Source organism: Enhydra lutris, unplaced genomic scaffold (genome assembly GCF_002288905.1).
Source record: "Enhydra lutris kenyoni isolate GAN:26980312 unplaced genomic scaffold, ASM228890v2 scaffoldscaffold57, whole genome shotgun sequence".
In the NCBI taxonomy this organism is placed as follows: Eukaryota; Metazoa; Chordata; class Mammalia; order Carnivora; family Mustelidae; genus Enhydra; species Enhydra lutris.
The window spans coordinates 5,468,762-5,481,477 of NW_019154141.1; the positions used below are offsets into that span (position 1 = coordinate 5,468,762).

At 49.1% G+C, this 12,716-nt stretch overlaps 1 protein-coding gene across 2 annotated transcripts in view; it reads left to right on the plus strand.

Moving 5' to 3' along the window:
* Window positions 1–12,716, plus strand: part of LOC111158118 (regulator of G protein signaling 9) — a 65,019-nt gene that overhangs the window by 34,315 nt on the left and 17,988 nt on the right. For both annotated transcript variants that reach the window (XM_022519978.1, XM_022519977.1), the window contains exons 10-14: window positions 2,556–2,585; window positions 3,294–3,355; window positions 5,340–5,453; window positions 8,526–8,641; window positions 12,159–12,246. In XM_022519978.1, coding sequence (XP_022375686.1) covers window positions 2,556–2,585; window positions 3,294–3,355; window positions 5,340–5,453; window positions 8,526–8,641; window positions 12,159–12,246 — 410 coding nt within the window. The remainder of the gene's footprint in view (window positions 1–2,555; window positions 2,586–3,293; window positions 3,356–5,339; window positions 5,454–8,525; window positions 8,642–12,158; window positions 12,247–12,716) is intronic.

Consider the following 12,716-nt stretch of genomic DNA (forward strand, 5'->3'; position numbering starts at 1 on the left):
CTCACTTTGTCTCTGTTGGTCCACTCAGGAGCCCCGAGCCTGCAGGAGGTTTGATCTGGGCTCCTGGGCACTTGGCAGGAGGGTGTTCGTGCCCTCTGGCTGCTGAGCCCAGGTCTAGTATGATTGTGATCATCACCATGGTTAGTGTTTTCTCTTCCTTAGCCTTATTGAGAGGTCAACATATAATGCATATAAATTTAAGGTGCACAGTGCGATCATGAGAGCTATGCGTATATTGTAAAATGATTACCACAATAAGGTTAGCCCATGCCTCCACGCCTTTAGAGAAATAAGATTTGTGTGTGTGCTGATGACATTTAAGATCTACTCTCTTTAACAACTTCCAAGTATATCAACGGTGTTGTTCATTAAAGCCACCGTGCTGTGTGTCCGACCCCCAGATCTCATTTCTCTTATAGCTGGGAGTTTGTTTTTCTGTCATTAGTGTTGACTAAGGAGTGTTTCCTGTCTTTCTGTTGCATTCTGTGATTGGGTCTTTGGCTCTCTTTTTGCTTTAATTTTAAACGGCATGGCTGGACTGAGCCAGTCCTCAGTACAGCACCCATGGCTTTAAGGCAAAGAAGGAACTGGTGAAGAGAGTAGGCTCTGTTCTGAGGCTTGTAGGTCGCTCCTCAGCTTTGCAAACAGAAAATCTAGGTTTCAATCCTGGCTCAACCAGTTACTGACAAGGAGGTAGGGAGAAAGTTGCCTGTAACATCTCAGGGGCCTCGTTATCCCCAGCTGGAAATCAGAATAAGAAAATGGCCCTTCCCTAAACTTTGTAAAGGATCAGAGAGATGTACATTGCTTTGTACTCGTTGCTAAGTGGTTACTCTTTTAGGCATAGGTCCAGCATCTGCTTTGAACAGAAGGTGTAGACCAGTAGGTAGGTTTCTTAATCCACTCGAGCACACTCTAACAAGAGAGTCTGATTATTAGATTTGAATGCAAAGTCACTCTGGTCCCGGGGTCCTTTTCTTCCTGAAACGTGAGTCTTCTCAAATAGTGCCTTATGTTAAGAGACAACAGAGACAGAAAATCAGTGTCATTGCCAAAAAGTCTTCAACTGTTGAGGTGGGAAAGTATTCTGTTATTAGACTACCTCTCCATTTTTCTAGGCTTCCAAGCACATGGCAGTCATCATTTATGTGAGGTTTTTTGAGCGTCTACTGTGCACCCGAAATTATGCTAGGGGCCGGCATGGTCACCCTGCTCTTAATAGAGCCTGGTGGGTGATACATGTATGAAACAGAATGACACAGACAAATATTTAATTACAGTTGTGGGTAAGTGCTATGAAGGAAGAAGTCAGGGTGCGTGTGAGCCCAAGACAGGGAGACCTACCATTAATTTTCTGAGATAACTCTCCTTACTCCCCTCACCCAGGAAAAAGTATTTCCTATGAAAAGCAATTACATAAAAGCAATCCAGTGAAGCAAAGTGAACCCCCACATGAGTTAGAAAAGAGAGATACGTATGGAAAGGAGAGATCAAACTCTCCTCCACTCCCTGTCAATGGGCTGATGGCCCAGTACTTATTTTGCTAACAGGCTAAGGGAAATAGTGTCCTCCTTGAGCTCCTGATTCCCTTCCCAGTGGAGATCTGGTTGTATTATTAAGCTGCTTGGAGGCTGATGGCCAGGAACGAAGATGATCAATTTAAAGTATGAGAGTCAGCACCAAGCAGCCAAACCTAGAAAAACCGAGACTGGAATTACCAACTGTGCCCAAATTCTGGGAGCTACACGGAGCGGAAAAGTGATGCTTAGAAAGCGTGTCAAGTTATAGAGAATTTTAGTAGGAGACAGGTATGAATGGTTTCCAGGAGCTTCTAAGAACCTATACATGGAGTCTCCTTCGAGAGCCAGCTTTTCTCTGCTATATTGCAGAAAATCCAGAGAGAAGGTGCCCTGCTACTCACCCCAGGCATGAACCTGCTCCGGCTGCTTCAACACGAGGATAGGACCCACCTGATATGTGGATATCACATGGATATACGTGGATACAGCTCTCCTCTGGGACTTAGCTTCTGGTGGACGCTGGTCTCAGTTTTTTAAATAGCGTGCTTTATGCTTGGCACGCTATTTATTGGCTCTTTCTACCCCCACCCCAATTTGCATTGGTCAAATTGTTATGAATACCCAAGGAATGGATCTCACCACTCATTCAGAGCTCTCTCCTGGGAGGAAAGAAACAAACATTCTAGCTGCCTACTTGTCTCCCCATCTGTGTGTCTCATTCCATTCAGGATGGCTCTGTAGGCACTCTTGTAGGTCGGGACCAATCCGAGACATAGTCTTGAATTCATCTTGGCTTTTGGGGGAACAGTGTACAGTTATAGTAGTAAATCGGACGCCTCTCCTCATCTGAGCCTTAGTGAATTAATTCTCCAGTGGTAGGGGTCATGGGGAAATCCTGTCTTTTAAGTAAGAAAAGGTGAAAAACTGTTTTTTTTTTTTTTTCATGGGCAAAGATTTTCATTCCTCAAATGGGTATTTGAACTGCAGTGACTTAATGGCATCTGTTTAATGGTTTTTCCTTCTTTGTTTTTACAGAAACAAACAGTCACTGCTGTCAGGAAAGAGGTAATTAGTTTCTCGGTCCCAGGGAAGTTTGATTTTTCAGTCCTCCAACAAATTACACGTATTTTGGCTTTGCGCTCTGCCCCTCAGTAATGAAATGAAAAGCCCTGTATCATGTTCAATTATTTCTAAATTAATGGACCACACAGAATGACAAAGCATCTTTTGTAAGATCTAAATGGATCCGTGCCGAGGCTCAGGATATGAAACACCATCAGAAGGCCCAGATCTAAGGGACGTGGGCTGACTGTCACAGCGGCTGCTTCCCCACCCCGGCCCCGGCTCCTACAATGACTGGGCCGTTCAGAATCTCTCTGAATAGGCACACTACCTATTGTGGCAAATCTTGTGTCCAGAGCCCAAGGCAGAGCCCTGGAAGGCACTGGCTCTTGAGGTTAGCTCTGCTTTGTGAACCAGAGGCCCCTGAGGGAAAAGCCAAGCATCTGTCCCCCTGTCTCGGTGTAATGCTCCTTACGACCTTTTGTATTTCCGGTTGGTGCCTTTTCCCAGACTGACACATGATGGGCTATGGAGGCCCCTCATTTGGAGTTTGGGTTCACCTGTCTACTGTGGACCTGTGCTCTGTTCATACCGTGGTGGGTGGCTTGAGGGAGGTGGCTTCCGGTTCTGGAGGCCACGTGCAAGGGCCAGTGTTAGCAACACTCAAGGGTGGGGAAGTTGGGCATCCTCTAATCACTCTGTCTCTTCCAGATCATGTATTACCAACAGGCCTTAATGAGGTCCACTGTGAAGTCTTCAGTGTCCCTTGGAGGGTATGTCCCTAATTTGTTGGTCTTGCTGAGGTTGGAATAAGAGGTAGACAAGAAGAGAACTTTCTGTTTTCAGGCAAACTTGAGCAGTCATGGGCTGGCACAAGCTCCTCAGGAACTCTGAGGGACGAAACCAGTCTTTTAAGGTTTCAATTCCTTGCTCCTCAGTCGGCATGGTCCAGGTGTCATCTTGGGTTGGGCAAATCAGGGATGGGTGAGGTTTTATATAAGCCTCGTTTCTCTTGGAAACCACTGCTGTGTGGATGGAGGTGGTGGGAAGAATTGGAAGTTCATAGACCGGGCCCTGTGGGGGAGCCACACCTGCCTGTGTTCCTATCAGTAACAACTCAAATTTATTAGAGATCTGTAGGCTATGTTTACTGGTTCAGTGTACTATTGAATGTCGAATGTTAATCTTTGATTTAAAATCCAGTTACGATAAATCGGAAATTCACATTTGACTTCTTGAACATTGAGGGCACCTCAAGCTAGTCCCCCATATGACATTACTGGGGAGACACAAAAGGATTTAGTGCCCCCCCCAATGTAAGCAGTTATTTTTTTAAAATGTGGAATTCATTTTAGGACCACCTTGTTAGCTCTAAGCTTTTCCTGCACGCACGAAAATGAACTTGGCTTGTTTCTGGAGGGTCACAGCCTGACTGATCATTTATTGTGACTGAGGCTTGAGTCATGGTGCCGATCAAGATGGAAGATGTTGTATTTTGCCCAGTGCCTTTCTTCCAGTAGGGCTAAGGGTTAGGCTCCTATAAAAATCTTCAGATACCTTTTTTACATCTTTCCAAATCCCTCATTTGCAAACATACCACCCAACTGAGAAAATGTGCCCTGAACTCCCCCACATTTTTCAACCACTTTTGTCTGCACCTGCTGAGCTCTGTTGGTCACAGAGGAGAGTGTGACCGTATACTCAGTGGACACTCAGCTTTAGGTTATAACGATAATCATTGCTGTATGATAAAGTAAAAACCATCTACCGTGATGTTCCAGAAACCCAATTTAATGAAACCAACCAGAAAGTGCATTGAAGGAGACTCAAAAGCTATCAGATACTCCTTATACCCGCTTTCCAATTTTTATCTGTTTTAGTGCTTCATTACCAGAATTCGACATCATTTGTGGTTGGACCTGTGGACCAGTTTTCTTTTCTCTTCCTTTCAGTTGCTCCCCTGTAAAGGTCTTGCTGAGAAAGAAGAGGGTCTTGGGCGAAATGAAGCCAAGGGGCTTGAGTTTTGCGCAGACCTAGAAACCTAATGCTCTGGGACATCTCTGGGGCATGGGTTCTGTTCTAACAAAATCTCCTGGATGTGGGCAGATGTCATAGCAGGTGTCTCATGGGTATACAGTGGATACAGGGCCCACCGAAGGGGTGAAGGCACAGCAGGTTTTCCAGACTGCCCGCACACCGGGAAATGTGCTGCTGGGAAGGTCTAACTCATGAAGAAGGCATTAGCTCTTGCTCACGTTTGTGAACGTGTGAACACACCTCAGTGAGACCACAGGCTCTAAAGGATGAATCTAAGTTCCCAAATTTGGGCGATCTGACAAAGAGTGGAACGTGACAACAGAATCTCAGAAGACCTCGTGCTTCCAAGATGGCGCCATGCAAATGGAGTTGGCTTTGAATTTGGAAGACTCCTGATCCCATATAAAAAGAGGGCTTATTTTAATGGACTCCTGATCCAATATATAAGGAGGGCTTATTTTAATGGAATGGTACAGTAGAGAAATTGCAAAGGGATTGGCTGGGAAGACAATCTTTCATGTCCCAAGTAGAAGAGGGACAGGTCCTGTCAAACACCTGCCAACCCCGAGGGCTATTCGAGCCTTTTTCTAAGAAGGCAGTAATAAGTATGTAACTAAATCGATCAGGAGAAAAGAGGACAGGCCGGTCAATCAACCTGAGTATTGATTTCGTCCCTTGGGTGTTGAACTTCTAGGAAATCATTTTCCATTTGCTTTTCAGGATCGTCAAATACAGTGAGCAGTTTCTGTCCAATGACGCCATCATGTCAGGCTGCCTCCCCAGCAATCCTTGGATAACAGATGACACCCAGTTCTGGGACTTAAATGCCAAATTGTATGTATCAGATATATTGGTGTTTTTTTAAAAATGGCGTTTTGAGTTATAATTCACGTGCCGTACAACTCACCCAGTTAAAGTGTGCAATTCTGTGGTTTCTACTATATTCCTGGGGTTGTGCAACCATTACCACAGTTAATTTTAAAAACATTTCACCTAAATAAGAACCCCTCCCCCACCCCAAACCCCTCCAGTCCTAGGCAACCCCCAAACTACTTCCTGTCTCTGTGCCTTTGCCAACCTTGGACATTTTGTATAAATGGATTCATATACTGTGTGGCCTTTGTGATTAGCTTTTTTCCACCGAGCATAATGCTCTCGGGGCTCATCTGTGTGGGGCACTGGTTTAGTACTCCATCCTTATTTGTATTTATGGCTGAGTGATAGTCACTGTAAGGAGATAGGCTTTTTTTTTTTAATCCATTCATCAGTTGATGGACATGCGGGTTGTCTGTCTTTTAGCTGTCGTGAATAATGCTGCTGCGAACATTTGTGTCCAGGTTTCTGTGTGGACATATGTGTCCATTTCTCTTGGGGGTGTACCTGATAGTGGAAAATCTGGGTTGGATGGTAACTTTACAATAACAATATATTGGTTCTGAAAAGAAAAACAATCATGTTTATGGCTTTACTTTTTTTTTTTTTTAAAGATTGTTTATTTATTTATTTGACAGAGAGGGAACACAAGCAGGGGGAGTGGGAGAGGGAGAAGCAGGCTTCCCGATGAGCAGGGAGCCTGATGCAGGGCTCCATCCCAGGACCCTGGGATCGTGACTTGAGCCGAAGGCAGACGCTTCACTGACTGACCCACCTATGGCTTTGCATTTTTTATCTCTAACTAGAGAAAAAATAAGTGCCTGGAGGGCAGGGCTCCACGCCTGCCTTGTTGACTGTACCACTCATTCCTTTGCTCTGTTTGTGAATTCTAAACCGTTATGGCTCCTGACAAAGGCAGAAATGCAGAAGGGTAGAGCGTAAGCCAGTGAAGGAAGAAGAGAAGTACAGTCACATGTGAGGGAAAGATGGAGGAGGAGGGGAGGAAGGAAGGGGCCGGTAGAAGCGGAGAAGGCAGGTGGGGTGATGGGAAAGATCGAGAGCATCAGGTGCGTACCACAGTTCAGGTCACCACCAAGGTCATTGCCATGAAGGCATGAGGAACATGCAGGTAGCAAAGATCCAGCCAAGTCAAGAGGCCTACATTCCCCATAGCTTGGGGAAAACTTCCACCCATTCCTCTTGGCCTGCTGTGGGCCGCTGGTGGGTTAAGGAGGGCTCTCATCTAGAGTTTGGGGTCACCTCTCTACTAGTGTCCCCTACGGAGCCAAAGACTTGAGAACCACCTTCTAGAGAGGCTTCCCTCCCGCTCTGGGGGCTCTAGTTTTGAGGGTGGTTTTCTGGAGCCTACGCCAGCCTCCCAGCATATCAGGGCAGAGGAGTGACCCAAATCTTGTGCAGAATTTGGCTCTCCGTAGAGGAGAAGGCAGAGCCCCTTGGCTGGGAAAAATGTTCCGGGAGGGCTTGGGACGGAGATGTGGAGAGCTGCCCAGTTTTAAATGAAAGGGAGAATATGGTATTGAAGGGTGAGGCAGAGATTTGCTGGGGAGAAGAACGGGGGTGATGTTTTGGGTAGGAACCGTCTCTCAGAGGGTGCTACGGGGTGAAGCGAAGTAACCCCCTGAAAACAGGAAGCCTTGTTCTGAATGGCTGAGACCTTAAAGCTGTGTTAAAATCACCTGGGAGCCTTAAAAGCAAAAACCAAACAAATATCAATGTCCAGCCCTCACCCCCAGAGCCTCTTAACTGGCCCGGGCTGCCTTCTGGTCCACAGCAGTGGTTTTCCAAAGTTCCCATTGACCTTAATGAACAGCTGGGGTTCCTAACACCAGCTGGCCACAGCGGCGCCCAGGGTGGTCCCTGGATCAGTAGCGGCAGCATCCCGGGGAGCTTGCTAGAAATGCAAATCCCTGGGCCCCACCAACCCCTGTGAACCTGAAACTCAAGGGATAGCGCCTGGCAGTCTGTGCTTTTATGAATCTCCTAGGCGATTCTGACTCGTGCTGAAGCTTGCACACCACTGTTTGTCTTTGTTTGGTTGTTGGGTTCGCTTCTCGGGTGAACCTTGGTCTTCTCAGCAGGAACACGGGGATGACGACGGGCAGCTCACAGCGTTCTCACCTGGGGATGTGCATGTAGAGCGCAGGGCCTCCCAGGAGGTGGCCCTCTGTGAATGGTGGCTCTTAATGTTAGGGCAGCGTTGTTACTGTTTTCACACTACCGTCGGAGAAAGCACGAGCCTGCTTGGTTGATTTGGATGCTGTGAATGGCAGCCGGTCACGGTTCTAGCAGCTACCTCGGTGGGACGGGTGGTGTCGTAGACTTGGAAACCTTTGTCTCGAAGGCGCTGTGTTAGGCTCTGGAGGGTTTCCTAATGAATAGGAGAAAAGCCAAGGCTTCCTAATTTTCTGGAATGTTAGACCTCAGCCAGCTGTGCTCCAATGTCCTCACTGGGAACAGTGAGACCTTCCCAAACATGGAAGTGGTATGGGACTTGCATCTAGGCGGGGGCTCTGGGGGAGGGTGCATTGGTGACAGAAGGGTCTGCCTGGGGCTTGGGGCGTGAGGGCGGGTATGGGAAGAATCATCGACTCCTTCCAGCTGCCCCTGTGCTCTGTGGTGAAGGGGCGTGAGGTGGGGAGGCAGTAGCCACAGCACCCATCACCGGGGCCGTTCTGGAATCTTCTGGTCTGGTGTGGCAGCCTGACTGACCCGCTGCTGGCCAGTCTCCATGGGCCTCAGAGGGGGCATCTGTGTTCCTTTTTCCTGAAGAAGGGAGCAGGTGGGAGTGTGAGGCTGTCGCTGTGGGCATCCTTCCCTCTGGGTACCAGCTTCCCACATGAGCCCCAGGGGGCTCCTGTAAGGCTACATGTTCCTGGTTACTTGGATTGTGGTTTGTGCGGGGGTTGAGGGGAGAGGATCGGGCTGAGCCCTGGGTCATGGGACTGGTGAGCTTGCTGGGGGCCCTGCCTCACTCTGAGCGTCTGGTGCACTTACAAACCATCATCCTTACAGGGTGGAAATCCCAACCAAGATGCGAGTGGAAAGATGGGCTTTCAACTTCAGTGAGCTGATCCGAGACCCCAAGGGCCGGCAGAGCTTCCAGTACTTTCTTAAGAAAGAATTCAGTGGTGGGTCTTTTGATTTTTTAATACCGTTTTTTTACTTTTAGGAACATTCCTGTCATGTCTGGCGTAGGGTTTCGAGGATTTCTCAGTTGATGTTTTCCCAGCTCTGCTGCTGTGTGCCCTTCTTGGACGTGTCCTTTCCATCCGTTCCAAGAGGCCCCCCTGGCCGAGGGGCAGGGGATTGACTCTGCTGACGAAATCCACGCAGCGTGCCTCCCAAATGCAAGGGCTCCATCCCCTCTTGCTGTTCCCACCTCCTCGCGCTGATTCTGGGGGTCACCGGTCCAAGAGTGCCCACATCCCCTGCCGCTAAGCGCAGCTCGTGGGGGGACCCTGGCCAGAAGGAAAGTGGAAAAGTGAGCTTTCCCTTTTTGTCTGGCGGCCTGGTTTCCTTCAGCCCCCTGCTTCTCTGCCCAGGCTGTGCGTTGGATTCACCTGGGGGAATTTTAAAAACTTACCTGCCAGATCCCTTCTCCAGATGCTCCTTTTACATTGGTTTGGGTTGGGATACCCGCAGGTGTGAGAACTCCCCAGGTGATTCTCCCACGTGGCTGTGATTGAGAACCACAGTCTCAGCCCCCGCTCTGCTGCCCATGTACAGGGGCCCGTCTCGGGCGTGGGGGGATGGGCGGGGCCCCGTTTTATACTCCGTCTCGGGGTGTCTCAGCATGGTAGGGAGGCACCTGTAGCCTCTTAAATACACTACCTGAGAACCACCTGGGAACATCAGGACCCTTTGCTGGAAGGTGTGTTTTTATGGGGTTCGTTCACTTGCTTACTGACTCCCAAGCCTGCTGGGTATCATCGTATTTAACCTCCGTTCTCAGCTGCTTGCTCCCAAGACCCATTTGTTTGTGGGGCTGCGCCTGGAACTAATCCCAGGGGACGCGCCATTAGCCTGTTGGACTGCCTGATGCAGCGCATCACATCATAATACGGATTCCTGACAATCCTTCTCTTTAATCAAGCCTAGTTGCCATGATAGGATAAAACCCAGAATAGACGGTGGGAAAGGCAAACGCTTTTAGCTGGAGCCCCTGGGCCCCGGAAGCAACTCCAGAGGAAGGGGATAGGGTGCCATCTAGCGGCAAAATGACAAAGTGCACCCTGGGCTTATTTCGGCCCCCCACACTCAACCCTGTACTTGGTTAACAGTGAGAATCCTTTGAAAAGAAATCCCTGTGTTATTAAAATACTATTTCTGGTGATCTCTGTGAGAGATTCCCGAGGCCTCAGGGGTAAGCAGGGAAGATGAATCATGAGTTTTCTCATTTAAATGACATTAAAAAAACACTGAGATCTACTTCTCATACCATAAACACATGTACCATGTAATTCACATGCCGTAATCCTTTCAAAGGTTACAGTTCCCGGGGTTTTTCGTATATTCACAAAGCTGCACAACCGTCATCACTATATAATTGCAGAACATTTTTACCACCTCACAAAGAAACCCCTTACCCATTAAAAGTCATTCCCTCTTCCACACTCTTCCTCTGCCTGCCCCTCCTCCTGCTTCCCCCTCTCCAACCTGGGTGACCACTAATAATTTATTGTCTGTCTTCATGGATATGCCCGTTCTGGACATTTCATATACATGGAATCATGCAATGTGTGGCTTTTTGCCTTCTTTCACACAACATAGTGTTTCCAGGGTTCATCCTGCTTAAGAGTATTTCCTTCCTTTTTATGACCAAATAATATCCTGTTGTACGGGTAGACCATGTTTCGTTGATCCATTCATCCTTCGGTGGCTGTCTGGGTTTAGACTTTTCAGCTATTGTGACTAACACTGCTTTGCACATTCATGCACACCTTTTCGTGTGCTCGTTTACTTTTTTATGGCAATAAATAATTCATCACATAAAATTTATCATTTTAACCATTTTTAAATGTATGGTTCGGTGGCGGTCGGTACACTGACGTTGTTGTGCTCCGATCACCGCCGTCCATCTCCAGAACTTTTTCTCTTCCCTGAAGGAAACTCTGTCCCCATGAAGCACTAACTCCTCCCATTCCCTCTCCCCCCTCCCCCACCAGCTCCCAGCGACCACCATTCTCCTTTCTGTCTCCATGAATTTCTCTATGTTTGATACCTTGTAGAAGGGGGATCATATCATATATCACGTATCTTTTTGTCCTTTTGGACTGGCTTATTTCACTTAGCGTAATGCCTTCGAGGTTCATCTATATTGTAGCCTGCATTTGATTTTTTATTCCTGTTTAAGGCCGAATCGTATGGCCCTGTGTGTCTATGCCGCGTTCATCCGTTCATCGGCTGATGGACATTTTTGCTTCCACCTTTGGCTGCTGTGAATAACTGCTCATTTCATTTTAACCTTAAGCAACGGCTTGTCTTTTGCCTGGATAAGGTGGTCTGCGTGGCGCTCGATCTGAGATTGATCGGGTGTCGTCTGAAGGCATCGCTGGCTTGTCTCCTCATGCCCGTGACCTCAGGCCTAAGAGCACCCTGAAGCTCATGTTGAAGAGGCAGGACCTCTGTAGAGTTGTGGGACAGACGTCCACTAGTTGAGAATTGTGCTGCTTTTTCCATTCTGACGCACCTGGCAAATGCTATGAAAAGGGGGGGTTAACCCCACAGCATGCCACGATTTACATGCAGGCACACGCATATGCACGTACAACATGCACACGCACACAGTACATAATTGCACACACACACACACACACACACACGCTCACACGCAGCCACTTGCTCTCCTACTGGTATGATTGTCTTGATTTTCTCAGGCAAAAACGACCGCCTGGGAGAATCGTACCCCAGTGCTCACACCCCCTGTGGGTGCCTGGAGAGCTTTAAGTTGAAAGGAAGGGAGGGCTCTGGAGGAGACTGGCTTGCCTCCTGGGCCCTGAGGATCTGAGTCTCTGTAGCTCAGGTGACCCTCTGTGAAGTCCTTCCCTGAGGTCCTCTCTCTGAGGACCTCCGGCTGGACTATGCCCTGTGGGGGGCTGTCGGGGGTGCTGGTCTGTGCCCATAAAGTGGGCAGCTGTCCTGTGCAGTCGCTGAACGTGGGCACAGTGAACAGTGGCCTTTATGAAGAAAGCCTCTCAGGACTTGTTCACGAGCTGGTCCCAGGCTCACTTGTCCAAGCAGGCTTTGCTCCAGCCAAACTCCAAGGCAGGGAAGTCTGGGGCGGTCCAAGGGGGCTGCTGTGAGCTCCGACCCATGCGTCGCCCGGGAAAGGCCAGTGGGCACGGTCGCTGTGTACGGCTGCACACATGGTGCACTCCAGTCTGGTTCACTGCAGAGACCACGTGTGAGGCGGTTGCAGGTTAACAATGTTCTCCTGGGCCCTGGAAGCAAGACCTGACTCCTTCTCTTGAGGGCTGTGCTGTCCAGCCTCACAGCCTGCTCTGGTCTGTTTTGCAGACGGGAGAGGCTCCCTGGGCCGCGGGGACTGAATTGGCTTTCGTTGACCCAGCTCTCTTCTTCCCTCTCTCCTCTCCCGCCGTGTTTCCCGCCTGCCTTTCGTCTGCGTGACCCCTCCTCCCCACGCAGGGGAGAATCTGGGATTCTGGGAAGCCTGTGAAGATCTGAAGTACGGAGATCAGTCCAAGGTCAAGGAGAAAGCAGAGGAGATTTACAAGTGAGGACTCATCGGATGGTTGGGAGAGCCTCCCCGTGGGCCACCCCACTGTGCTGGAGGTTGAGAGGGAATAGGGGGACCAATCCACCTGCCATGCTGTCCGTAGATACCTCCCCACTAAGGCTTGGGGCTCCTTGGAAGAAAGTCTGGGAGATGCGTGAGGTCACTGCCCTCTCCAAGGGGACTATGCTCGGGAGTTCAAGCCGGCTGCCCCGAGTTACCGTGTGATGCTTTTTGACTCACCCCCCTTCCATGTCCCGAGAGGGGTGTGCGTGCATGCATGTTTGAGAGCGAGGAGAGGGACAACAGGTGGCGTAGGACACCCCCCACCCCTGTCCCCAGCCATCTAGGGAAGTGAAGACCATAACGGGAGGGAGCCTCCCCAAGTCTCTGCACCCAGTGCACCCGCTTGGGGTACAAATGTGGGGTCCTCTCTTATGTTGCATGGAATGGCTGTAGACCCCACAGCT